Source organism: Aspergillus saccharolyticus (assembly GCF_003184585.1).
Source record: "Aspergillus saccharolyticus JOP 1030-1 unplaced genomic scaffold BP01scaffold_42, whole genome shotgun sequence".
Taxonomy (NCBI): Eukaryota; Fungi; Ascomycota; class Eurotiomycetes; order Eurotiales; family Aspergillaceae; genus Aspergillus; species Aspergillus saccharolyticus.
The window spans coordinates 178323-204257 of record NW_020290652.1 but is presented as its reverse complement, the minus strand read 5'-3'; the positions used below and the strand labels follow the sequence as shown (position 1 = coordinate 204257).

The 25935-nt window shown below is 51.3% G+C and overlaps 7 protein-coding genes across 7 annotated transcripts; 4 read left to right on the top strand and 3 right to left on the bottom strand.

Annotated features, from left to right (window-relative positions):
• Positions 1–709: 709 nt before the first annotated feature.
• On the bottom strand, positions 710–2077 carry BP01DRAFT_304842 (RING finger protein; the record flags this gene model as incomplete). Its single annotated transcript, XM_025572178.1, has 6 exons — positions 710–786; positions 867–988; positions 1039–1271; positions 1327–1388; positions 1494–1660; positions 1719–2077. The coding sequence occupies 6 exons, from the start codon at positions 2075–2077 to the stop codon at positions 710–712; spliced, it is 1020 nt and encodes a 339-aa protein (XP_025427828.1).
• Positions 2078–2553: 476 nt separating this feature from the next.
• BP01DRAFT_386080 (trafficking protein particle complex subunit 13) lies at positions 2554–3856 on the top strand (the record flags this gene model as incomplete). Its single annotated transcript, XM_025577655.1, has 5 exons — positions 2554–2620; positions 2692–2698; positions 2783–2906; positions 2961–3479; positions 3563–3856. 5 exons carry the CDS (start codon positions 2554–2556, stop codon positions 3854–3856), a joined length of 1011 nt encoding a protein of 336 aa, XP_025427827.1.
• Positions 3857–8492: 4636 nt separating this feature from the next.
• Positions 8493–12382, top strand: BP01DRAFT_159817 (dDENN domain protein). Its single transcript, XM_025570688.1, has 4 exons — positions 8493–9235; positions 9296–11626; positions 11681–11935; positions 11997–12382. Exons 1-4 carry the CDS (start codon positions 8593–8595, stop codon positions 12134–12136), a joined length of 3369 nt encoding a protein of 1122 aa, XP_025427826.1. The 5' UTR covers positions 8493–8592; the 3' UTR covers positions 12137–12382.
• A 190-nt stretch (positions 12383–12572) lies between these two features.
• BP01DRAFT_368726 (uncharacterized protein) lies at positions 12573–14187 on the bottom strand (the record flags this gene model as incomplete). The annotated part of the gene is made up of 8 exons (XM_025576514.1): positions 12573–12658; positions 12733–12806; positions 12854–12938; positions 12971–13024; positions 13358–13459; positions 13595–13602; positions 13817–13956; positions 14176–14187. 8 exons carry the CDS (start codon positions 14185–14187, stop codon positions 12573–12575), a joined length of 561 nt encoding a protein of 186 aa, XP_025427825.1.
• Positions 14188–14603: 416 nt separating this feature from the next.
• On the top strand, positions 14604–20358 carry BP01DRAFT_376746 (uncharacterized protein; the record flags this gene model as incomplete). The annotated part of the gene is made up of 9 exons (XM_025576965.1): positions 14604–15898; positions 15929–16047; positions 16078–16667; positions 17616–17720; positions 17833–17929; positions 18083–18503; positions 18547–18710; positions 18761–19775; positions 19836–20358. The coding sequence occupies 9 exons, from the start codon at positions 14604–14606 to the stop codon at positions 20356–20358; spliced, it is 4329 nt and encodes a 1442-aa protein (XP_025427824.1).
• A 103-nt stretch (positions 20359–20461) lies between these two features.
• On the top strand, positions 20462–22336 carry BP01DRAFT_159672 (uncharacterized protein). The gene is made up of 2 exons (XM_025570686.1): positions 20462–20745; positions 20794–22336. The coding sequence occupies exons 1-2, from the start codon at positions 20565–20567 to the stop codon at positions 22173–22175; spliced, it is 1563 nt and encodes a 520-aa protein (XP_025427823.1). The 5' UTR covers positions 20462–20564; the 3' UTR covers positions 22176–22336.
• Positions 22337–22534: 198 nt separating this feature from the next.
• Positions 22535–25743, bottom strand: BP01DRAFT_418451 (putative pH signal transduction protein PalA). The gene is made up of 7 exons (XM_025579330.1): positions 25687–25743; positions 25400–25637; positions 25228–25282; positions 24277–25171; positions 23654–24228; positions 23197–23599; positions 22535–23131 (listed from the first exon to the last, which is right to left on the bottom strand). The coding sequence occupies exons 1-7, from the start codon at positions 25692–25694 to the stop codon at positions 22705–22707; spliced, it is 2601 nt and encodes an 866-aa protein (XP_025427822.1). The 5' UTR covers positions 25695–25743; the 3' UTR covers positions 22535–22704.
• Positions 25744–25935: the final 192 nt, after the last annotated feature.

Sequence of the window (25935 nt, the reverse complement as noted above, 5' to 3'; positions counted from 1 at the left end):
CGCAGCTCCTGACAGTCCTGTGGCTTTCTTCTGTCAGCCCCAAGCTGATCAGATCTCGCGCAGTTGAATTTCATTCTCCCTGGCTGGAGTTGCAGGACAATTCAGGTTCTGGAGATAAGAGAGTGAACTGGTTCAATCGATTAGTATGAGGCAGGGGCCTTGGTCAATTACTTCAGCTTCGTTTGTGTGTCAAAAGCAAAGATACCTTATACTAACCCAGGTCCTGGTCCTCGAATGACTGACCAGCCAGTGGCCTAGGCGCGCAACGCAATTATCACAACCATATGAATCTAGGGCAATGCGTGCACCTTGTTCAGGTATTCAAGTGTGATGTCCCACTATCAAAGGGAGCCGCCGGAGGAGGCAGGCCTGGCAGCCGAAGCAAGCGGTCAACAATGCGAGGTATAGCAGACTTTAGGGCATCAAAACTCAAAACCGGAGCGGCGACCATTAAGACCGTATGCTGCAGGCAGACCTCGGCGTTTATATGTTTGCGATCGCTTAAGCATAATGATAAAGATCATCGTACGAAAGCTAAGATCTAGTGTCTAGCCACATAGCATGTAGCTGCTAACTGCTAGACCTTCCAACAACCGGAAGACATTTATTGATACATGATTATGACCGTGCCAGACGGTGAACGAAACAAAGTGACACCCCTTAGCGAAGCCAGTACCAGATGAAATGAGCTCTTGCATTATGTTCATTATTAGTCATCGTAGTCCCAGTCATCCTCATGCTGATATTGCTGTCGGCGCACCCAAAGGGGATGATAGCTCGAAACGTCTGGTCAAAGCCAATGAAAAGTGTCAGCTATGCTTCGCACGCAAACTAGATCTAGGCAGTTGGACTTAGAAAATTCGTACCGCGACGTCCTGAAAGACCAAAGTGCCGAGCCACATTGACATAGCCATCGTGACTGACTTTGCCTTGACGGGACAATTCTTCCACATCCACATTTTCAGTATCGGGCTGCCAGGGCGAACGACTAGATTGGATCAATAGCATGTCCATGAGTATCAGGAGGTCAGTACAGACCAGTAGACACATCTAAGACCCTGTGTTTGCTGGGTCGCGACCCACTGCTGGAAACAAGTCTTATGGATGTTGTTCCCACATGCAGCTCGACACCACACAATGTCCTCCATTTCGGGCTCAAATTCCATGAAACATATTGGGCAGTCTCCCTCAATTGGTTTTCGGTTACCAGCGTTGTCTTTGGTGGGTCGCTCTTTGCTAAGCGATGAACCGTTGTATATTTCCCGGAGTTCCTGAAAGGTGAGCGAGCAGTCCATCGAGAGATACAATGTTAATACTACCACTTACCGAAGATAGGAAGGCTAGTTGATACTGAAGGTCCGCCGGTGCTTTGAGGGCGTTTATCAATACTTGTAAAGCCAGAAGTGTTAGGACCATGGAATAACAATGAATGATAAGCGAGAGCGACATAGTGATAAGTCATGAGGGATTATTGAGGAGAACAAGACGTTTACCATAACAAATATGCTTGCATTGATTTCCCTTGCGCGCGTCTGGACAATTACAGGTTGGCACCTTCCCGATGGTGGTCTTGTAAAGGTTGCCAGTGGTCCCGACAATATCGAAGCTTATGTCCAGCACCCCGTCCACCAGAGTAATGTTATGCCCTACAATAAACATACTTAGGACAATTAGTATTACAGGCCAGATAGTCTCATGCTTAGGTTAGCTAGTCTCACCGTTGAGTCATCGCACGTGCAGCCCTCTCCTGGAAAGAGAGCGGGGCATGTGGCCGGAACCTACGCTCTCGACGCTCCTCTTGAATCGGCGCTGTCTTCTTAGAGTTTTTCTTCATTGGAGAAATGACACACTGTTCTGTCAAATTAGAATTCCTGGCAGTAGGAATAATCATATTGTCGGGGACGAATTTTCTAGATTTTCTGGTGGTGGTGGTGGTTGTAGTGGTTGTTTCCTCCTCATCGGCGATTCGCTTTCTTTTGGAGACAGTAGATGTGCGTGCCGTGCCCTTTGCACGTTGCTTCGAGGGCCCAAGCGAGGCGGTCGGCGAGCGAGCCGATGTATTCGATATTGCGCCCATTGTGCAACTAGACTTAAGCTCTGATGGTCTCAGAATTTTGGCTTCTGAAAAGAAAAATCGCTTTCAAAAGATACAGTGGTGGCGGATGGTAACTAACTGACTATGAATGATAAGTGAATTGATAAGCGATGTAGTTCCGCGACATGACACAACTAACCTATGCGATACCTCACAACATCAATGCCTGCAATGGATAGTTTGCAAGTACTATAGCCGCAAAGAGACAGAAATGTTCTCTAATGCTTGAAGTTGATTGATGGTATGTCAAGTTTGTACTTTCCGGCTTTTACCTAAGGTTAGTGGTAGTTAGTGATTGAAAGTTGCCGATACTGAAGCGGAGGTCGACAAGGTGGAAGGTTTGCTCTGTTTGTTTGCCAAGCAAAGCCGATAATGATGGGGGTCCGGAGAAGATGACGTTCCCCCGGAGTTCATGTTACTTATCTATCTTCAGGGAAAGTCTCTCCCAGACCATGACAATGGCACGCCCTCGTGCTCATTCGGGCGCTGATGCTCCTAAAGAGCCCCATGCTGTATCACTCAAAGGTATGAATAGCACTGCTGGAGACATTTTTCCTATGGTAAAGCTCTTGGCTGATCAATTAATCCTCGTTCAGTCTTGCGGTAAGCGATTGCATTCTTCTTCAGATCTTTACACCTCACCACAGATTATCCCCGAGCTTACCTGTCTCCTGACTATTTGATAAGTCTATCCCGTCCTTCTTTATCCTACCAATATCCCTTGCCGGCGGCGAATTCGAAGATTTCGAGCAAAGCATCTCTAAGCTACCCCGCCGTTAACCCGAATGATCAATTCATTCTCACTCCTAATGTAACTAGATGCAGCCAGATCCTGATGCTCAGCTACTGACGGTATTCTTGCAAGTTGACCCTACCTCCTGCCTTCGGATCTGCATACGTCGGTGAGACATTTGCATGCACTCTCAGTGCGAATAATGAGCTATCCGAAGATGAGACGTCACGTGTTGTTACTTCTGTTCGCATTGTCGCCGAAATGCAAACCCCCTCTCAGGTAGCATCATTGGATCTTGAACCAGCGGAGGATACAGCTTCAATAGACGGGTTACAGAAGGGCCAGTCTCTGCAGAAAATCGTACGATTTGATCTCAAAGAGGAGGGAAATCACATACTGGCGGTCAGTGTGAGCTACACGGAGACGTTGATAGGCTCAGATGCGCAGGCCGCAAGCGGGCGAGTGCGGACCTTCCGCAAACTCTATCAGTTTGTTGCTCAGCCCTGTCTGAGTGTACGGACTAAAGCTTCCGAATTGGCGCCACTTGAGGTTGAGAACAAGAGTCTGGGACCGTATGGGAAGACGCGCTTGCTCCGCTTCGCACTAGAGGCGCAATTAGAGAATGTGGGTGATGGTCCGGTCGTGCTTAAGGTAGGTTTGAAAAAATGATTGAGCAGTTTCCCAGCTTCAATACCATGACCGAGACTTTGCTAGAAGCATACTGATTTTGGCAGCAAACCCAACTCAACCCCAAACCACCATTCAAGTCAATGTCCCTGAACTGGGATCTAGGAAGACCTGATCTACCTGACTCGCAGCCGCCGACTCTACATCCTCGCGATGTCCTGCAGGTCGCTTTCTTGGTTGAGCAGGAGGAAGGGCAGCAGGATGGTCTTGAAACTTTACAGAAGGATACGAGACGCGATGGACGGGCTGTCTTAGGTCAATTATCTATTGAGTGGCGCGGTGCGATGGGGGATAAAGGATTTTTGACCACTGGAAATCTCCTGACGCGACGACGGGCGTGAGCCAAGCGCAAGGGGAGACCGACGTGTTCCTAAGCTCTGGGCTAGATAGCTTACGAATAGTCTCGGTTTCTGTGTAACAGCCTATCTGTCTTAGCGGCCTGTCGCAATGCGAAACATTGCAGTGAAGAGACGCATGTGAGCGCAAGGCTACAAGTGTGAGGCACCCAGCTGTGCGACCAGAAACGCCAAGGTCGATGGCGTCGCCTATCGGTGTAGCCCACCAGAGCCAAGTCGCGATGTTTATCAAAGACAACAATCTCGCAACTGGGTTGGTTACATCTGAGCATAGACGTGCCAAAGCAGGAAGCCATCATCAACTGCCACCTGCAGCAGTGGCCTGGCTGTTCAAGTGGGCAGGTTCGAAATTGGGCCGACAAAGGTACGAGGCAGAAACGCCGACTGGGGGCTTCTATTGATAGCTTGGGCCCGGTTAAGTCAATTGAAGAGAATTCCTAGTTGGAAGCTGGACCAGCCATGTGCTGTTCGTTTGTCGATCTGAAGCTGTATGACAGCCAAAGTAGAGCGTTTGGCCTAACGTCGATTGGCTAGACCTCGGAGACATTGTCTAGAATACAGACTACGTAGACAAGTTACGGGACGACAGGGTCTAGGCTCTATTTGCACGACGAACGGAATATTCTTTTTCATCTCAAGGTCAACGGCACAGTTTAGGTCTGAAGTACCGCCTGTGGAGACGAGACTAAATCCAATTTAGGCTGCGAGATAGAAAATCAACTTAGTGGTGGTAGTGTATGGTTAAGTGGTCTTGCAAGTACAGCATCTCATGCGGGTGTTGGAGTGTTATTCGTGGCGAGTCTCCTTTCTTTTCTCTTCTCTTCCCGTTTTGCCGCTGTCTTGCCCTGACTTAGCACCGAGGGACTTGTTCTAGTCGCATGAATGGCATGTTTGGGTGGTAGCGCCAGTGGAGGTCATTGGGTCGATGAAACCAAGTACGAGAGTAGTACTGCGTATTTCAACTGATCTCCTAGTATTCAGAGAGTCTAGCCTGCTTCCTAGCCTTACAGACCCGGGTCACAATGGCATTGACTGTGTAGCATGATTCATGAATGACAGTTTCAAAAGAGCAAGGCAACCGCAACTGCGGGAGTTGCCACAATATGCCGGTAGGCATTTCTCATGCCTTATATTTTTGAGCTGCTGAGGCAAATACGAACGGAGGCCGGGAAAAATCCACTACTTAATGATAGCCAAATCACCACCTTGTCTTGCCTGCCGTAGTACAGTCGCCCCTTTTTCCATCCTTCCCAGCACTGGATGAGGAAAGTTGGGGGCATGTGCGTGAAAATCATTTCCTTACACCAAGCATCACTCGTTTGTGACAACTCGCACCAGACAGACATCCCAAGTATGTGAAGTCAGGAAAGATTACCCAGGTGGACAGAATGAACAGCAACAGACCTCGGGCTGAATTTTCCAGAGTTGTTCCAACCCATAAGCCTCAAAGTAAGATCGGAATTGCTCCATCATGATCGAAGAGTGCTCTGAATGATACCTTACTGGTAGTCAGTTATGTGCAGCACACGGTATTAACAATGTCAAGCATATTATTGTTAGTTATTGGATGCATGAAATCCAAGCCGATCAGCAGCTACAGGGGAGTAGGGTTATGTAAGGTTCCATTCACTGAGGGTAAGTTAGGTACGTACTTGTTAACTTACTCCTTTTGATCGGGGTCTCTTTCTTTGCTTTTTCTCCTATCTAGGACGGAGGCTGGTTTGCTCTAAATTATGCGGGAACCATTCAATTGCTTCTTTGCAGGGTTGATGCTAGTCCATGTCCTGTATTGTCAAAGTACTGGTGGCCTGGGAATGGTGGTTACTTATGTACCTGTTGTTGCCGTAGTAGCAGTAGGCCTCCTCTGCCCTTATCTCTGTTCAGTGTGTGGTAGGTACTACAGACCCAAGACGAGTGTGCCATGTGATGCGCCCGAGCAGGACAGGGTCTTGGGGTAAATGAATATGGGACCATCAGGGAACTTGATTATGATTATCACAATTAAACCTAATGAAGCTTCCTCCCCAGAGCCTCAACTTTTTATCTTACTCGAGTGGTTAACTGACTTGAACCTTCTTAGAGAAGCCGACCGGAGACCAACAGAAACTGGGTCAGTTAGTGACAAACCATACTGCGCATTATTGTTGTCATTGCTGGAGGTTCCACATTGATCATCGCCAGTTCAAACCCCGTTCTATTTCCCAGAGTGTAAGCAAAGGTCACCACTCAGGCAATGCAAGATGCAACTAGGCAGAAAAAGGACAGTAGGAGGCAAGAAAGTTACTCAGCACTTTAAGTTGAATGTGAAACCGTGAAGTCGTCAAGAGGTCGCTGCCTCCTTCTTCCACTACCACCACCACCCCCTTTCTTGTCCTGCTTCTGCCCTATGTGAAACCACCAATATATTCTTCTGATTGTTCAACCACTGCGGCCGAGGATGGCTAGTCGCAGCGGGACCTCGGCAGCTAATCTCCATTCCCGTTCCAGGGGAACGTTCGGCATCTATTCCCCTATTCAGGATCCAGTAACCGGTCTCAGGTTCAATTACTGTATTCCCGGAGCCGTGACTGCATCGTACTGACCCGATCAAAGACTGCCTCAATGATCTTCGGGAGGCTGAGATGATAGGATGACATCCAATTTCATACTAGATCTGCCGCGCTAAAACCCGGACTGGGTGCTTGCTTCACAGCATTGGAAAACATGGCCGCCGGCCAAAATCTAAAGAAAGACCAGCTCTATTGCAATAGAGCATACGCGCGCGAGTCCCTGGTTTCAAAACAGTTTAATCCAACCTTTAGTGTTTGCTTAGTCGGAATCTGGGCCAGGAAGTCGCAGCGTCTTGTTAGAAATGGACAGGTAATTCGATCGTCCTTCAGCCCCAAAAGGCTCCAGAAGTGCAAGACGTAATGGTCATGGTTCCCATGGTTGTCTCGAACGGTAGTTCTCGCTCCATCTAACCGCGGGCCATTTAGGAGCAGAAATTGGCCAGTGAGCCAAGCAATATGTGTGCGACAGGCTCCACAGGGCCCAGCGATTGATATGCTCCCGTCCCTGTGAGTCTTTTCCCCCTCACGGTTTGATGGTTAGAAATTGGGGCAGGCACAGTGCGTTTGGCCGAATTGTGTCCTCTTGAGCCTTCGGCCATGAATCGGTACCTACCTCGGTGTCTTGTCCTCATTTACAAGGCAGTGCCTAAGCTCTAATTGTACGAGCGAGGTCATCAAACAAACAGACATGTATTCCAACTCGGTTGCGGTCCAGGCAAGTTGGAAGAGGGCGGGATCCGGTCCAGGACTCCAGGTAACACTGCTGATGCCGGTTGATGGTTGGAGGGATGCAGCCAACCATGCACACTTGCAGTAGTTCCCAACTGTGCTTGGCCAGTCATGGCCCGGCTGAACAAGATGATCACCCCCCGACTCCTCGTCTTGCCGTTTCAATGTAGGTGCACCTGCACGTTTATTTGCATGCTTTTCTTTTTCTAAATCTTTTCTGTCTCCTTGTCGTCACTTCTGGTTCGTCCATTCATCATTATCGGTCATCAACCGGAGGGGTAAATTTGTCTGGACGGCAGCGGAGCGGAAGATGGTCGACCAAATAATGTAACTAAGTAAGTGGATTGGTCATAGATAGAGAGACTGATATGAGAGTATGGGACCCCAAGCTGAGGCCAGAACGAATCGCATTCAGCCCGTACTTTACGTTGAACGCAGGCTCTCTTATTGTCATGAGTTTGTAGTACGTTAGAGGTGGGGGAGATGGGGGGGGGAGGGAGGGGAGGGAGGAGTAGAGGAGAGACACGGGGAAAAAAGGTCTGGCTGGAAATATGTGCTTTTGGGGTGAAATGGTAGCTAGCCGTTTCCCCCTCCTTTCCAGGCAGTGTCTACGCAACCATCCGCGTTACTAAATTACTATCACTGCTATTACTAGGTAACTAGGTACTAGGTACTAGGGAACTTACTACTAGTACAGTCTCCCAGAAGGGAAAAGGGGAAAAAAAAGTTGGAAGACAGCAGAAAACAAAGAGGAAAAACATAGGTACTTGACCACTATTTCTTTTTCCTTCTTTTCTTCTTCTTCTGCTTCTTCTTCTTCTGCTTCTCCTTTAAGTCAAAATAAGATAGTACACAAAATTAAAAATAAATTGTGACCCCCATTCTAACCTTTAACCAACCCCCCCTAAAGCCCTCTAATTTTCCTCAAGAAACACAAAGAGACACCTGTCAAAGCAATCCTCCTTTTTCGAAGTTCGTCGAGTTCTCTTCCTCCCTCTTGGCCCCCTCACCTGTCCGCTCCTCCCTCCCTCCACTAACCGATACCTAACTCCTTTTTTTTTTTTTGGTCAATGCATAGATCAACACTCTCTTTCTCGCCATCTGCACGCTCACCAATACCCTCTTCCTCTCCCCCTCCCTCCGACCTCTTGCGTCTACTTGGCGCTTGAGTTTCCCCAGGCTCCTCGCTCCAGCCTCCGTGCCGTCCGTTCGTTTCTGGCGACAGCGTCGCAAACCCGAACATATGCGTTCTAGCTCCTCCAACCTTCACTTGCCCGTCTACTCCCAAATCCCCTAGTCACTGAAGGAACAAGGGGGACACTACTAATTTCTCCCCCATTGATGCTTGTGGGAAGGCAACAACACCCAGGCTTAGCGATTCGATTCATGCTGTGACGAAGTCGACGATTCGTGACGATTGATGATTATAACCCTTCCAACAACATGCCGTTTTCCTCCTCCTCACCCTCACCCTCCGCGCCCGAGGCGTCTACCACCCCGCTTGCAGATTATTTTTGGATTGCCGGTGTGGATGGAACAGAGGTGCTCGAGACCTATCGCAAATTAGGGGATGATTATAGAGTCAACTGTGCCGCCTCGCCCGGCCCAGCCCTCACGGATACCATCGAGGAAGATGCTGATGCGGAAGAGGCCCATGATCCTCGTTTGGACAGTCTTTCCCGTCCTATCTCTATGGCGGGGAATCGCAACTCAGTTCAACGTGTCTTCACGCGCTCGGGTGAGTCTGATGCGAACGAGAATGGCTCCCACAGCAACCGGAGCAGTATGACAATAAAAGGAAGCCAATCTCCTCGTGGTTCATCTTTCCTCGGAGATTTCGACTTTGATAAAGCGCTGTGGAAATTCGCGTCCGAAAGAGAATCCTTTTTATCAGATCTCAATGTCAGTGCGGGTGCCATCACCCCATCGACGCGTCCGCGGTCTAGGTTACGCACGCAGAAAATCGTCTCGGAGGAAGGTTCGCAGCCGACAGGCTTGATTCGATCTAGCATCGGCAGCGTACGGCGACACATGGCTTTTCGGGATATGAATAGTATGAAGCGGCAACCGTCAATCGCCCGTCAAGGTATGTGATGTCCATTTTGGGACAGAGCTTTCGAAGCTTGCTGACGGGATTTCACGACAGCATCCATCAGAACCTCGCGACGCTTAAGCAATTACAATTCGGTCATCCCGGTTCCTCAGCCGCTTGAGATTTCTCCCACCATGCACCCCTTAAAGCGGAGATTCGAACCGGTTCTACTTGATAGATACCCCACACAGGGCATGTCTGACGAGCTGAAACTGCGAGGCAATTTCCCCGACTATGTTCCTATGTTTGCGTTTCCAAACGACATCAATATTGTTTCTTCAGATCAAAGGCCCCGCTCTACATGGCACGGTTTCGTTATGACCACCGACAACGGGTCGCGCTTGCATGCTATTTGTCTTATCATCTGGATTCCGCTCAATCAGAAAGCTGCAGATGAGCTGGAAAAGCGCTGCGAGGAATGGCGGAAGGAAAACATGACGGATGAGGAACGAGAGCTCGCCGCGAGCCTAGGCGAAAGACTTGCAAGTGAGCGCGCCAAACTCTCCCGACTCCTGGCTCAACTCCCTACCGTCCCGTCAGGGTCCGAGTCGCGGGAACAGTTGGAAGATGAGATTAGCGCGGTCGAGGAGAAGATTGGTCTGATGACTGACCTTCTGCGACCGGTGCGACATGGCGCAGCGTCGAAGATCGAGGGTTTGACTGATGGCGACACCGGATTTTGGATTCCTCGCGCCTATGGGATCCTCGGTCGAGAAGAAAATATGACAAGCTTTTGGAAAGAGTGGTTGAAGGCTGTCGTGGTTCCGATGACGGATGGGGGCGTCCAGCGCATCCCACCCAGCTCTCCTCGCATGGGTGTCTGGCAACCATTGGAACGATACGTGATGAATCTGTGCACAGAGGCGTTCAGTCCGATTTCATCCAAAACACAGGTAGAGCTGAATGTTCGAGAATTGCGTCTGTTCGCCCGCAAGGAGGCTTCCAACGAGTTGCCGGGCTCTCGCAATACTGATATTTACGCGCTGTTTCGCGCTCTCTCCTTAGCCAATATCGTCATTCTCCTTGAATATGCCCTAACTGAGTCGCGCATCATTTTCCTCTCATCTCATACTTCAATGCTTTACTTGGCAACAAAGGCGCTGGTTGATCTTTTATTCCCCATTCCGTGGTCAGGAGTATTGATTCCAGTGCTTCCCGCCCGTCTGATCCAGGCTCTTGAGGCGCCTTGCCCTTATATAGTGGGTATCGAACGCCGCTATGAAAAAGTCGAACTACCATCTGATGATTTTGTACTGGTGGATCTTGATGCCAACCTCATCGAGAGCACGGTCCAGCCCACCCCGTTGCCCCGTCATCAGCGCCGGAAGCTCCTGTCGTTGTTGCAGCTTGCCGCACCTCATCACAGCCGATGCGGAGTGCCGACCGGACCGCCCGCCTATGCCGTTGAGACGTATCCATTCGATGCTTTCATGTCGGAAAACTCTTCAATTTTCACTTCCAAAGCTCAGCCCACGCAACTGGCTAAGTATGTCAGCTTGAATTCTAGTGCTTTTGGTCAAAGTTCCGTAACGCCAGGGTCTTATCAGCCATTGATCTTTAACGCCTATCTTCATGCTCGATACGAACAGGCTGTGTCCCGGGGTTATTCCTCGAAAGGCTCTGACCGACCGGGCACCGGCTCGACGTACAAGACAGGCTCACCACCATCTCCGAGAGATAGCTCACCTACATCGGGCCATTTCCCGGCTTCTTCTACAGGTCTGGGGTCGCGAAATGACTCAGGCAGCACTCTACAGGCTTCACTGCGCGAGAAACGCTCCGGTCATTTTGATGCAGCATCCCGACGAAGCTCGTCTTTTGGCATGGAGATGCGCCCTGGCGTTCCCCGCCGACCGAGCGCCCCCTTCCTGGGCCACGCGTCAAACTTGTCGGTGACTACCTTGAACACAGACTATAATTCCGGGTCAACTTACGCGCCCTCGGTGTATGCGCAGTCTACGGTTGCTGCATCCACTATTGTGCCCACGACTGCGGCACAGCCTGTTCATAATGCTGAGGGCACGTGCTGGGTGGAAGGGCACTGCTTGCAGGTACAACCATGGGACGAAAAAGCTGTTTGTACCATTTGTGATGATCGGGCCGAGGATGGCATGTACAGATGTAGCGCTTGCAAGGTTGTAGTGCATAGCAGGTGTGCTCTTCAGATATGCCTAGTTTGTCCGGCAGCGTTCCATCCGGAGCAAATTCGTGCTGCATTCGTCAGATGTTTCGCCAGCTTGTTTTACACCTACAAGAAGTTTCTACAGCCCGCTTCCGGAGACAAGAAGAAGGCCGGGCTGACCTATAGTTTCAACATGGAAGCCTTTATGAAGAGTCTACCCGGAGAACATGCAGATTACATAGCGGTACTGCAACAGACGCAAGGTAAGCAAGGCTTGACTCGACTTACAATTTTCCGTGGTTACTTACATCTGCTAGGCTTTAATGAGTTCATTGGCGACAGAGAAAGAGCCAATCCAAAATCCCGAGATCCCAGGATGGCCCTCTTTGACGAGATCATTCTATCCAAGCGCAACAGGGGTCGCTCATCGATCTTCTCCGGCCGCAGTACTACAGACTTCTTATCTGACACATCCAATCATCTATGGAGAACAGCCAGTGCTTCCTCCTTTGCAGGCAGCAATCGGAGCCAAAACACTCTCTCAGGGGATTATACACGCGTTGTAATGCGAGGTTAGCTGCCCAAACCTACTGCGGAGTGTTCGAAGCTAACATGTTTTTGTCATGTGACAAGCCCCAGCGAAACTTGATACCAGTTTGATGAAAGAACCCCGTATGGTTCACGGAGCGCCGCGGGTTTCGAAGACGGCAAATAATGCGCGCAGAAAACCTCTTCCAAAGCTCATGAACGGGCTCGCAATATCCCCTCCTTGAAGTTACTGCTTCACATTGTTGGAGTGTCCCTCCCGAAAGACATGACTGTGTGACGCCAGTCTGCCAAGCATACCTCCAGATGCTGGAGATGTTGCATACGCGGTTAGACATGGGATGAATGAAGTTTCTTCCCAATAAGAAGTTGTTTTAAGGGACCTTACTCACTAGTGGGGGGGAAATTCATCGGAGACTCGTTGCATAGTGCCCTTCACTTCATCTCAGCGACAACTCACGCACATTCATAATCGGGCCGGAACTTCGCCATCAACATGATAGTTCATCGATGTTGGACTCCGTGCATTTGGCCTTCTTTTTTTTCCTCACCGTCCGACGAGACAACCACCGGCCCTGATTTATTCAAATCTATACATCCCTGTCGTCCCACCCACCCGTTCAGCCTGCAGGAAAGCTCGTAAGCCGCTGACCTCAGCACTCATCATTTACGGATACCTAACTCGGCTTTTCCCCGACCACCCGAGGATAACACAGCTATGGCTGCGACACTTTGGAACTTCCCCTGGACTACAGAACATATTGTGGTATGCATTGATGTACACATACACATACCTACTGCACTCGCAGACAGTGACACATACTGTGCCCGCTTCTTGTTTGATTATGACAATATCCTACCAGCCTTGAATCGATTCCCTTCTTTTGTGTCGGCTTGCTGTACTTCTCTGTCATTTGGGCATGGTGTCTTGCTTTCTAGCTTACAATACCCCTTTCGATCGGCTGGTATTCACGGTTGTCTCCTTACTCGACGTGGTCTTAATACATTGCATTGTCTTAGTCCCACAACCTATTGGTGGATTTAGTTGTCATGTTACATACTTTGCTGCATCAGATTAATCATCCGGCTGTCCTTTCTTGGACGATCGACTATGTCTGTTATGATGTTAGCTGCGGGTGGGTCAGGCCAGGGTAGTTCTACGTGTCATGTTAGTCACCCCCGGCGGGAGGATAGTTAGGGCTGGATCTCTGAGGATCGACGAGTGTAAAATGGCTGGCTGAAATATCGATGATGACCTAATAATCACCTTGCCATGGATACGCCCGTTCATAAGAGAGCTCTTCTAAGAAATTGCGATATCAAGGGTGTCGGCGGATGAGGTCCACCGCCACCCCGAAGTCTAGGCTGATGTTTAGTGGAAACATCAAGTACGACGCTGCAGTTGCATCTCGATCCGGGGCTCCGGGTAGGCGCGGGAGAATGCAGACCGACCAACCGTAGAGGGGCAAGATAAGACTTATTGACAGCCATTTCCCTCGTATCATAGAAGCCCAAGGAGCGGTGGATCAGAATGTCCGTGGCGACTGAGTCTAAGACCAGACATAAGAGGGGTTCAAGGGGATGTGAGAAGCGAATCGCATCTACGACATGTTGGTGGCCACACACACACACACACACACAGAGAGAGAGAGAGAGAGTTAGATTAAGGGAAGAGGGTCACTTACTCTCTTGGCTTTCGATGCAGTAGAAATGTGTACTTTAGTCACTTGATGAGACGGGTAACTAATGCTTGAAAGGAGGATTGAGGATGGCCGGGTTGAGAGAAAGGTACACCTTAAGACCCCCTAAATCTGGGGTGAATTGTGAGGCTGCCACACTGCACCTGAAAACAGTATACACACACAGTCTCCGTAGGTGTTAGTGAGGTAGTATTTGTCTATACTCACAAAAGGCAAACAGTGATTGGCGGAGAAATCGCCTCCGCTGCCCCCCCGGCCGGCGGAGGCAGAATTCCGGGGAAATCCGTCCGTCCCTCTGTTCCATCCCCATCTTTCTTGTCTTTCTCCTCCTTTGTCTGGCCCGCTACCTGTTCCAATATTACGTTTTCTTCCCTCATATCTCCTCCCCACCCTCAATCCTCGAATCCCTCCCTCCCTCCCTTCCTCTCTCTTTCTCTCTCTCTCTCTCTCTTCCTTCCCTTTCCCTCTGCTCTCTTCCTCCGTCTCTTCCTCTTCTTCCCGATCCTGGCAAATGTCGTCCTTATCCTTCTGGCCTCTTCCCGCTATTTCCCTTAGTCTTTGCTTACGTTCTCCTTCATCTTCATACCCAATTCTCTCCTCCACCGTCTCTTGATTTTGTGCTGGGATCTAGTTATTCGGTATCCAACTATCACCGCATTCACCATTCAGCCTCCTCGGTTCTACTTGAAGAAGAGAACTAAGAAGAGATAGCCTTTTTATCACCGTTCGTTTCACTACGACTGCGCCATACACTTTGGCGTGTGCCAACAGCCTCCGCCAGCACGTGTGTGGTTGGCCAGGTCATTGATGCGACTGCCCGTCTCGCAATCCTGAATTCGTTCCCTACCTCTACTTCTCAACTACTGATCTCCCCCGGTTATCTCTGCACACGGGCTGGGATATAACCGATTGATTTCAATTGCCCTCCCTTTGAGTTGGTCGCCGTCGAGACCAAGTATGAACACACGCAGTTAACTGCAAATGCGATGAGATGATGCAGACTGCGCTACAACAGCCCGTGGGGATGACGCTGTTAGCGGATGCCGCCACGTCCCTCACGGCTCTCAAAGGTTCAACATCGATTGCGGTCTCAGCTTCCCCCACTCCGATATCACCTCTAGAGTCCGCACGAACCGTGATCACGCTTTTTACCCCCGGTCAGGAGGGTATAGTGCAGGTCATTGCAGAGATCCTTGGGAAACCATGGACGACAGAAACCTCCTTGTCAGTTTTGGGGAGGAGCAGCAGCGCAGTGGTTGTCGGCGTTCTAGCCACTAAAGATTTGACCCGGGACCTGCAAGAAGGCGACCATGCGGCGTGGATCCTCGTTAACACGCATTGTGTTGACGACGGCTCTTTCCCAGAAGAGGCACTGAGTGACTGTTGTCATTACGAATTCTTATACTCACTCCGAAGTCCATTCTTTCGACGGGACCTGACCAGGTTTCTCTCTCTGATTCTGGGCCAGAGTCGTCCCCACGAGGATCTCAAGACTAAAAGCCGGACCAATTTCATCTCCACCACTTTTCCTGATGTTCATGCTGCGTTGCCGAACTTGGACATTCTCTCTGTTGGCTCGGACGCGGTAGAGATTCGGGTTGACTTGCTCGTGGATCCCACAACTCCGCCGTCAGGCACCACGGGTGCAGTGCCGAGTCTACGTTATGTTGGACAGCAATTGATGTTACTTCGACAACATACAGAACTGCCAATCATATTTACCACACGCTGCACCGCAGAAAATGGCAAATTTCCCATGGATGATCCGCATTTATTCTACCGCTATCTTCGCCGCGCTATCCAATGGGGCGTAGAATACATTGACGTGGAGTTGTGGCTTCCTGAGTCCATACGTCAAAGGTTGGCAGCAGAGAAGGGGAACAGCATCATCATGTCAGCTTTCCATGATTTTTCAGGGACCTGGAAGTGGACGTCACCCGAAGCCCCACGAATCTTTGCGGAGAGCGCCAAGTACGCCGATATAGTCAAGATGATCGCGATGGTCACGACTATCGAAGCCAATTACGAGCTTGAATATTTTAGGTCGGAGATCCGCAAGACTCACGGGGCGTATCCCTTGCTGTCGGCGGTCAACATGGGTCAATTAGGCCAACTGTCACGAGCTCTAAACACAGTTTTCTCGCCCATCACTCACCCGTTGCTGCCGATGATCGCGGCTCCGGGCCAGTTGACAGCGGCAGAGATCAATGAGGCACTCCACATCATGGGCCAGCTGCCGAAACGCGACCTGTATGCGATTGGGTCGTTTCGATCAACGCCACAGTCTATGTTCATGGAGAAGTGCTTCAACGAGCTGAGCCTTCCACACACATTGACCTCGATCGATCGCGGACCCATAGGGTCAGTCGAGCGGGTGCTCACACAGGCCACATTCGGAGGAGCCTCGGTGCATCCACCCATTCCAAGCAATACCGCGTGTATTCCCGCGGTGAGTGAGGCGGCGCGAGCGATCGGTCTGGTCGATACGATTGTGGCCGGTCCTCAAGGGCCGCTGAAGTCGTTGGTGGGGGAGAATGCAACGTGGAAGGGCATCCGAGCGACTTTGACCCGAGATTATGTACCGTCGGCGTACCAAGGCCGGACCGCAATTCTCTTGGCAGCAAGCGAGAGTGAAGCATCGGCAACAATTTATGCCTTGCGCAGCTTGGGAGTCGGTGCGATCCACACGGTGGGATTCCGGGCTCGAGGTCCCTTAGCAGCGGGGCTCGAGCCTTTCACATCAATTCAATCCGTCAAGCGGGTTGAGCAACCGTTCGTTATGGTGTCCGCGCTACCTCCAGAAAAGTCGTTGCTGGTACAGCCGCTGTTGCGACATTACCGGACGAGTGGGCGCTCATCGCCGCCCTCGACCCGGGGCAAAGTCTACCTTGACCTGACCCGAGGTGAACACACAGGTGACCCTGTCGGTGTAGCTGTGCGTTCTGGATGGACGGCTTACGGGATTGAAGATGTGGATGCGTGGACGACAGTGGAGACACTGCGCTTGCTGGTGGGCCAGAACGTGCCATTTGACTTTGTCCGGATGGCCTCAGGAAGGGTGTTCTGATTGTTTTCTTCTCCATCCTTGTACTTTGGTTGCATATGTAGAACCGGAAGAGGGAAGGGAGTGCGCTCTACTTTTCTTCTGTCTTCTCTCGGATGTCTTATCCTTAAGGGCGAGCGAGGAGAGTCGAGATGGGGGGGGGGGGTTATAAAGCGGGGATGGATTACTATATACTGACTGAGACCGGAAGTTTTTGCATTGGGGTAGATCGATTGTATCTATTTTGAATCAGCCAGTCAACGGCTGTCGGCATGAATGACATGAAACAAGACCGATTTCTCTCCTCGGTGGACTGGGGAAGGGAGGGGAAAGCGCGGAGAAAACAATGGAAGGAAAGGCAAGGATCTACATACATCTGGGGTAGTAGGAAGAAGGAGGGACGGATCCATTATAACTCATTCGTCACCCACCGGACGGGAATCCGTGCTGGAAGCGGGAAAATCCCGGGGGACGAATGATGGTTTGGGGGATGGGGGAGGGGGGATGGCCTAGAAGAAGTGCCCTGAATATCCTCCCTTCATGCCCCCAAGTAATCTACAGTATAATTGCTTTTGATTGCTTGTACTTTACTAGTAACTTGCCTACCGTAGTGACTTACCTCATTCACTACTAACTGCTCCGTAGGTATCGTTTATGTAGTACTTTATGACTCACAAGCAGCCATGTCAACAACAACAACAACAACAACAATAATAATAATAATAATTATAATAATAATAACAGCCCCCGCATCAACCCCCCCGCTAAGCCTTTTTGACCCTTAGGCCCACTGGATTTCTCCGCGTTTCCAGTGCTGCAGCCAATAAATCCGGGGGTGCTGGTCTTTTCTTCTCCTCTCTTTTCCCTTCTACTCTTTCTTCTCCCCTTTTCCCTTCCCTCCTCTTTCTCTAAACTAGACCACTTTTCTCCTCCTCTTCTCTTCTTTCTATTCATGTCACAGAGAATGCCATGTCCCGCCCCCAGGTCAGCATCGACCGTCTCACTCCTCGACGGGTTAATGTCGAGCCTCGCGAATCGATGAACTGTAAATCCTGTCGGAAACGCAAGGTAAATACCTACATATCCGATCTACTATAAGGAAGGGTGAAGAAAAAAAAAAGAATAAAAAGGAATACAAAGAAAGAAAGAAAGGAAAAAGAACTCTACCTGCTGACAAAAGTTCCCTTCGTCATTTTGTCGCCTCAGATCAAATGCAACCGTCTGCGCCCAAGCTGTGAGGCCTGCAAGGTCTTCCAATGTCCCTGCATTTATGGTTCGTTACTTACTTTGTTTTGTTCCCCTGTTCAAATGTTGTTGGTTTTAGTGTCCTCCGATCAGGCCATATGTTCCTCCGACGTTTTGTGGCCCGTTCCAACCGCCCCCCCTCCCCCCTCTCCGAAATACGCAAACTCACCGAATCTTTACTTTAGACGCTGTCCCCAAAAAGCGCGGACCCAAGACCGATGTATTGGAAGCCTTGCTCAAGCGCGTCGATGGACTCGAAAAGCGTCTACAGGAGGATTCTCCAATCTCTCCCGTCTCGTCGATCTCGCCCATCAAATCGTCAGAGCAACCACAGCAGCAGCAGCAGCAGCAGCAGCAGCAACAACAGCCCCCACCGTTACTACCTCCAGCCTCGGTGGCCTTTCAGCATCCCGCAGCGTCGCAAACTTATGGATCCCCGCCCCGCTTACCGGACGCCATGCTCGACACTTACTTTGCTCGCCTGCATGGGAAGCCTTACTGGATTTTGGATGAACACCAAACCCGCCAGCGCCATCATTTAGGTCAATTGCCAGTGCATTTGTCTATGGCTCTTTATGCCTTGACGTCACGGTACCTGCGAATCCCGTCCGTCCATGCAGAAGCATTCGCACTAAAATAAACATTGCAGTTATATCAATCCCCTTCCGGCCCCTGGCAGCCAGGAGTATGCGCGACAAGCCCGTCGGCTGGTGGACATCGATAACCCCACGATTGACGGTACACAGGCTCTCTTGTTGCTCTCTCAAGCTTTTTTCGCCCATGGCTGTGGGAAAACGGCCTACATGGTTCTCTGTAGGTCTATGCCGATTTCAGTCAAAGGGCCGAGGCTAATCTCTTGCTAGCCAATGCGGTGGCTATGGCTTTGGCCTTGGATTTGTACCGCGAGGTCTCCACTCCAACCCTGCCCGCCCCGGAGAGAGAGATGCGCCGCCGCTTGTTTTGGACCGTGTACATCATGGACCGCTTTCTTACTTGTGGCTCTAAGCGGCCTTGTTTGATTGCCGATCACTCTATTGCGCTGCGGCTACCGGGCATGGGCTCTGAGACTGGGGAAAGCTTCAATCCGGTTGGACCCAACATCCACTACATTCCCGACCGGCGCAAAGGCCCCGGGGGTGCAACTCTGCTGGTCGACATTACGCGCATACTGGGTGTAACACATCGGTATCTGGCGGCGGGCGGTGTCAAAGGCGACTCCCATTTCCCCTGGCATGCATTGTCCAATTTGTCCAAGATTCGCCAGGAGCTGGACCTTTGGGCCACTGGCACGCAGGATCTCTTTGCCTCGATTGAAACACTATTTGGCCACCCGGAGAGTACGCTATTGCTTCTAAGCAAACTGATCTACCATCTGGTACACTGCCTACTCTACCGCCCATTCCTTCCCATTGACTTGGTAGAGCTGCGCGGCACCGGCCAGCATCAATCGTGGCAGATTGAGGCAACCACGCTCTGTTTCTCACACGCCAATGCAATTGCGGAGCTCGTCGAATTGGCTCGACATGCCCCGCGCATTGAATGGCCGTCCCTAGTGGCATACTGCATCTGTACCGCTGGCACAGTACATGTGCATGGTGTGCATTACCACGGACGTGAAGGCGAGGTGTTCGCATCCAGCGCCGACTTTCTGGCCCGCGAAATGCACCAGCTGGCCTGGCTGCGGCATTACTGGACAGGGGTGCAACATCAACGGGAAATGCTGCAGCGCATCGCCTCCTGCCATGCCGACTTGGTGCGAACAATGGCAGCCCGCCCGGTTCGATTTGCTCCTGTCTTTCACTTGGAAGACTTTTTCGACCGGTACCCAGGCTCAGCTGTTGAGGGTGGACATGTGCGGTTGGTGGATGGAGATGAGCCGTGAGTCACGAATCCGAGACACTTGGTTGGGGAAATATAATTGTTAACCTGCTATTGCAGTCTCCCGCTCTTTGACCGACAGGATTTCTCAGGCGGGCTCATCTATCCAGCTACAGCAACACTCCCTTCCCAAGGACGATCATCTATAAGCTTCCCGTCCTCGCAGGCCTCCCCACCATGGGGTCCTGGGCCGGAATTGACGCTTCCGGAAACCAGTTTGGGATATCCTCTAGGCGTAAGAAGCTCCCCAGCAGCATTCTTATCAGAGTCTACCTACACCGCTCCAACACCACCGACTCAGCCACAGTACGCAACGTTTCCGTTCGAGGCCACGCCTGGCGTCTCGGCCTTGACACCAGATGCGCCGTCACAAGGCAGTTCCGGCACTATCACTGGAGGCGGAGCCGGAACAAGTGACGGTGAAAAAGATCCGTTTCTCAGTCTCTTGGAGCAACTGGCCGAGAACGAGCATTCTCAAGGCGGGCCCAGTGAACTGGATTTCTTCCTGGGTGAGGGATTGGAGTCGATGCCAGCGCCGGACGATCATTTGGCCGGCTCGAGCAGCCTGCCCGAACCAGAGTGAGAGTCGAAAGTGACTGGGAACTTCAGGCCCCATATTGGATGATGATGCTGGGTGTCTTGCGGAGCCTCACCTATGTGCCGCAAACAGATGCTCGGGGTCATGATATCATATCACGTGACTAACATATTGCTGGCAAGTAACGATGTCCGCGAGGATGATCTGCAAACACTTTTTGCATTTAACATTCGTGTTTCAATTTCAGAAACATGGATTATCAGATCGATGTACTTGCCACCGCGAATGATTGGGTTCAAGGTTCCCCTACACGGCCCTACACCGGTATCGTGAGCCTGTACATGGCTGATCAGCTGTCCGCGGAAACGGCCGCGCGGGAAATTGTCAGTGTTATAAACGCGATGTACTATGGCGGAGACAGTGGGCTAGTCGGTATGCTATCTTGAGCCTAGCAATAACCTCTTATTGATACCCTGGTAGAGCAGAATCTGAACGATTTGTGGCGAACAATCGCACACACTTCTAGGACTTTGTTGCGCTCGATATGTCCCCAACAGCCTAGTCTCAATGAAGACGATGCTTTAGCGGACAGCGCTTCACTGACAACACCTACAGCTGCGCAACCCGATGTACAACCAGACGGGTCGCACTACCCACCAACCCAAGCGCAACATAAACTCCTCACTCTCCTTCAGGCCATCCGAACTTTTCCCATAACGGAACCCATTCCAGGCACAGTGGCCGGGATCAGCCATCATCATCACCCGTCTTTGTCACCATACCTCGGAGCCACTGTCTTCTCCTCGTCATCGTCGTACTATGGCTCCTCCCTGAGTAGCAATCATAGCGACTGGGAGGGCATGCTCGCTGATGATGTCGAAGCGCGAACCAAGTGTAAGAGAGGTATATGCTGGGCGGCTCTGCCATTTTTCCGTGAGGTCATTGCCGAGATATTTCAGGAAGATGCTCCGGGGAAATGGTTTCGTCGACCATCGCCGCCACGATATACCGCACCTACATCTACTAGCGCGACGTCGCAGTTTATTGGACCACTTTCTACTGCAAGTCAACCCGAGACCATGATGGCCATAAATCCCTCTCCTCCTTTCTATTCCACGCAACATCCTACTCCTACTCACTTCAACCCTCCCATGCCGAAAGTGAGTTTTGGCACCCTGGAAAGTGAAGCGTGGCTCAACCTCACCTCATTTCTGGCAATCATGAGCAAAGAATCCGTTCATGACGGGTTGGACGACATCGCCCTCGTCATGATGGGCTCCGTTCTGGGCAATGAGGGAAAGACTCTCTTCGCCCCGGCTTCAGGGCTTGGTAGTTATGCACACGGCCCAGTGGATAGCTATTACCCCTTCCGTCAGACCCAGCCTGAGAATCACGCCGATTGCATCACCACTAAGCCCTGTCTCGATCTTTACGTCTCGGCTGCGGCGATCTGGGCCATCCTGACGGGCGAGGAGATTTGGCAGCGCAGAGGAGAGGGTGCAAGCAACGACTTCGTAGTAGGGCTAACATTGGACGGAGATGATGACGGGCACGACGAAACAACTCTATCGCCGGCGACCACCTTCATGTCCTTGAGGTCGAGAATACCAGATGCTGCCTCTGCCGAGTCCTGCCCGCCAGACGTTTCGACGTCCCCATTCGCAGCAAGCAGCAAACCCACATCTTCACGCTCAGCTAGGGGAGACAGTAGGGATGCTATCTCTCGCAGAACATGGGACGCGTGGATCGGCTGTTTTCGGGCCGCCGGCTGTCGCGAAGATCTGGCCGCGTCAACCAGGTCAATCGCTGCAGAGGCGGCGGAGGTGATGTTGAGGGCCTGTACGCAATCGTCCAATATATAATACGATTCACATATCACATGCCCAAAATTCAACGGGTCGTGAGAGCTTTATATTGCCATGCTGAATGCCACACGTAAGAGGGTCGTGGTTATCTTTACCTCAGCAAGAGTCAAGATCTCATCAATAGACATTGACCGTGATGCTTTTCAGTTAGCTACTCGGTCCGGATACGGTCTCCCCCGGCTCGAGCTTGAAAGATATAGAAAGTAAGTAAGATGATGCCGGATGAGTAACCGAACTGACGAACCGAACCCGCTGTATCATGTCGCCAGCATTTGTTGTATATGCCTACATTGCAGCTACAGCTTCTTCGATCCACACTAGAACTTGAGAACACATTTTCCGAATCAATGTTATATAACGTTTTTAAGTATGTAATGCTAATTTATCTACGTCCATGAGCGTATAAATTCACTTCATGGTCAAGACATTTCTTTCCCCGCGCGCTCTTTCCCCCCGCGCCACCAATAAATGCAAATCATGACTTGATATGGCCGCTAAGAACAGACAGAGAGGGAAAAAATCGTATCTAAGAGAACTTCAACCCTTTACTTGCATCCCACGTCCCACCGGTCCCGCCAGCAGTTCCGAACCGAATCCCCATTTCTGGTGTCCACATCCCTGGTTTCATAGGGGGCCGGGCGTTTGCCCGGGTCGGTTGCGGCGCGGTCATGGGTTCAGCACGTGGCAGAAGGAGTTGGGGTTGTTGCGGTGTGGTTGGAACTGCTACCGGGATGGGAGCTGCTTGGGGATGGGGCTGTGATCCTGGCGCGGAAAATGCTGGGCGGGACTGTTGCTGCGCAGGCACGGGTGCCGGGTTATATGTCTGCTGTGTAGTCTGGCTAAAATGCTGGCTGGTCGGGGCAGTGGGTGTATGATATGTTGACTGCGGCTGCTGTTGCCGAATGGGTGGGGAGATGTTCAAGGATGCCATTGCGGCAGCACTGGAGATGTCACTGTGCAGGTGATTAGTCTTATCAATTGATAATAAAAGGTATATTCATCCGGAGAAGCCGCTTACCTTTCTAGTTGACTAGCTTCCATCCTCCGCTTGTGCACAAAGGCCTTGCAGTCGTCGCGAAATCGTCCTACGATCTTAGCCAGATCATTGTAAAATTTCCTTCCCACTTCGATGTTGGAAATAATCTCCTTGTATTTCAAGTACCCGTTCTCCAATTCCTGCAAGGCGCGTTCTCGCTCCCTTGTTGAAGCATCACCCGTATGTGCGCGTGAGAAGGCCCGATTGGCCTCGCAGATCCGTGCTGCAAGCTGGTCCTGGCCCTGCTGCTCCTCGGTCACCATTCGCAGGTCGGTGTCGTACAGGCGAAGTTGCTCTTCGAATAGATCCTCAAACTGGCTCGCCTGAATTGGCTGCATGGGAAACTCGCGTTCCAACCGTGCAGTCTGCTTGGTCAGTGCTTGGCCTGCAGGATAGTCAGTTTGGGTTTGTTAGCTTCGTCTATAGTCATGATACTCACTGATATCATCTGCCCTGGACTTGTCTTTCAGGGCTTGCACCTGTCGCTTTCGGCGGTTCTCCAGTCGGTTGACCTCGCTCAGGCATCCACGAAGTCGCGTCACCTCCCGCTCGACCTCGGCCGGAATCGCGGCCCTGCGACTGCTTGGAACGTACATCTCTAGGTCCCGATTTGTGCCGGTCAACACTCGGAACACTGCCTCCGAGTCTTTCAGTTTCTGTTCCACGAGACTGTCACTGCTTTGAGCCGAGTTGAAATATCCTTCAATCTCCCGTGACGTCGTGTAGAGCTTGGAAGCTGCTTCCTCGGAAGATGCCCGTGTCCACCGGTCAGTGCCATACCTGCGGCGTGATGCATCATCTTCTGCCTTTTCGGCCGCGAGAAGCTCCACTCCTTCAGTGTACACAGCCCTGTCGTTGTCTTTCACCTTGGCCGTATCCTCGAGAGACCTAAGCAGCCGGTAGAGACCGTCCTGCTGGCGCATCTCCTCTGCGTGGGATACCAGAGTCGGTGGTAATCCCAGCGGCTTTTCTAGTGCCTGCAGAGAGCCAGGAAGGTTTAAGGACGAAAGCAGACTGCATCTGTTAGCATTGACTTTAGATTGGAGTGATAGAGGCACTTACTCTCGCAACTTATCCGTCATAGTCTCTAATTGTCCGATAATCTTCTCATTGACCAGTCTGTCCCTCCTGTCGGAGTAAATACTGGCCGCGATATGCACCGCATACGGTACCAATTTCGTGAATAAAGGCTGGCCCAGAGGCCCGTTCTCTCCAAGCATTGAGATGGCATCCGTAACCTGCGACGGGGCTTTCGCGGCCACCATGCACGCGCGATCGATTAGTCTTAGCTCCGATTTAGGTGGCACGGAGTTAAGGTAGATCATATCGTTATCCTTCTCGGCGCGCTTGAGATCCTCGGTGACCCGACTCTTGAGGCCCTGCAAGTCTCCCAGGACCGTGCGATTGATCCAGCGAGACTCCTTTAGCGCCTCATTCACGCAAAGCTCGCTGTCTTTCAACCGTGCTACCTCCTCACCATACTTGCGCTTCTCTAGGCAATCTAATGACTGTCGATACTGCGCCGCCGCCGCGAAGTGATGATGTTTAGCCGTCATGTGATGGATCCATTCCGGACTGATCGCATTCGACTTGACCGCATGGTCTCCCGCGTCGGCATAAAAGTCCGAGACCTTTGCGGCCAAGCGAGCAATCGAGGCGTCTTTCAGCCCGTCCTTGACAGCCTTCTGCCAAAAACATTCCTGCGCTTGCGCAAGGAGAAGCTGTTCCAGGCTTTGAAGGGTCATCTCGTCCATGTCTTCGGGTGGGGATGTGCGAAGATCGGGCAGTATTTCGGTTCGTAGGTGGACTAAAACGCCCGCTGCCTGGCAGAAGTAGTTACATGCCTGCTTGAGGCCGTCTGCAGTTGTCCGATTGACGGAAAATGCGAGCTGCGAGTACAAGGCTGCGAGATTATAGATTACATTGGAGAGCTCAAATCGAATGTTATTTTGCGAGACTATATAGCGTCCAGCGTGTCAGCGGGGGATGTGAATCCGCGTCGAATCCACGTACCTGGTCTCGAGGTATTGAAGCCGAATGCTGGATACCATGGAAACTCCACGCCGACCTGCGGAACATCAAGCAAATTAGCAAAACTGTGACGCTATCACCGCAGTGTCTTTGATGCTGCAGTACGCTACGAGTTTCCTTTCCTATGGACAGGGGTAGATGAAAATCCGCTTACATCGACGGGGAACTTGCCGCCTAGCCATTTCAACTGCGCCGCGTATGTGACCAGCCGGCTTATCCCGCTGACGTGTGCCTCCTGAACATTGATCGCTTCATTTCGCAGCCGATCGATGATCAAGAGATCCTCGGCGAACATATCCGGACGTTGGTCATATTTGGAGGAGATGTACTGCGTAATAGCTTCGGATAAGGACACAGGGTGCGAACGTCGAAACGGAATCTGGAGAATATTGCTGGACCAAAATTAGCAAACGCCTTGAGCAGACCGAAGAATTCACTTACGACGCCATTCTGTCTTGAATCGATGCATACGGCGTGGAAGAACGGTAGGTCGGCCGCTGGCGGGGAAGTTTTGTTGACGAAAAAGCCCATGCCCAAACCTCCGCCGGGGCAACGCATGACGTTGCAAATTGATGCCTGAGGCTGAAAGCATCCGTCAGGTACGAGGGACTTTTTGGCCCACGAAAATTGATTTGTGGGGATCTCAGACGAGTAGACATCGGCCTAGTTCATTCTGTATTTGCGGTTTGG

Excerpts from the sequence above, each read along its gene's own strand:
- BP01DRAFT_159672 (XM_025570686.1), top strand. The coding sequence starts at position 20,565 with ATGGATTATCAGATCGATGTACTTGCCACCGCGAATGATTGGGTTCAA. Across the intron at positions 20,746-20,793 it reads CGGAGACAGTGGGCTAGTCG|AGCAGAATCTGAACGATTTG; the intron begins GTATGCTATCTT and ends ATACCCTGGTAG.
- BP01DRAFT_418451 (XM_025579330.1), bottom strand. Across the intron at positions 25,172-25,227 it reads CTTCAATACCTCGAGACCAG|TCTCGCAAAATAACATTCGA; the intron begins GTACGTGGATTC and ends GACGCTATATAG. Across the intron at positions 24,229-24,276 it reads ATGACGGATAAGTTGCGAGA|TCTGCTTTCGTCCTTAAACC; the intron begins GTAAGTGCCTCT and ends TAACAGATGCAG.
- BP01DRAFT_159817 (XM_025570688.1), top strand. The coding sequence starts at position 8,593 with ATGCCGTTTTCCTCCTCCTCACCCTCACCCTCCGCGCCCGAGGCGTCT. Across the intron at positions 9,236-9,295 it reads ACCGTCAATCGCCCGTCAAG|CATCCATCAGAACCTCGCGA; the intron begins GTATGTGATGTC and ends ATTTCACGACAG. Across the intron at positions 11,936-11,996 it reads TACACGCGTTGTAATGCGAG|CCCCAGCGAAACTTGATACC; the intron begins GTTAGCTGCCCA and ends TCATGTGACAAG.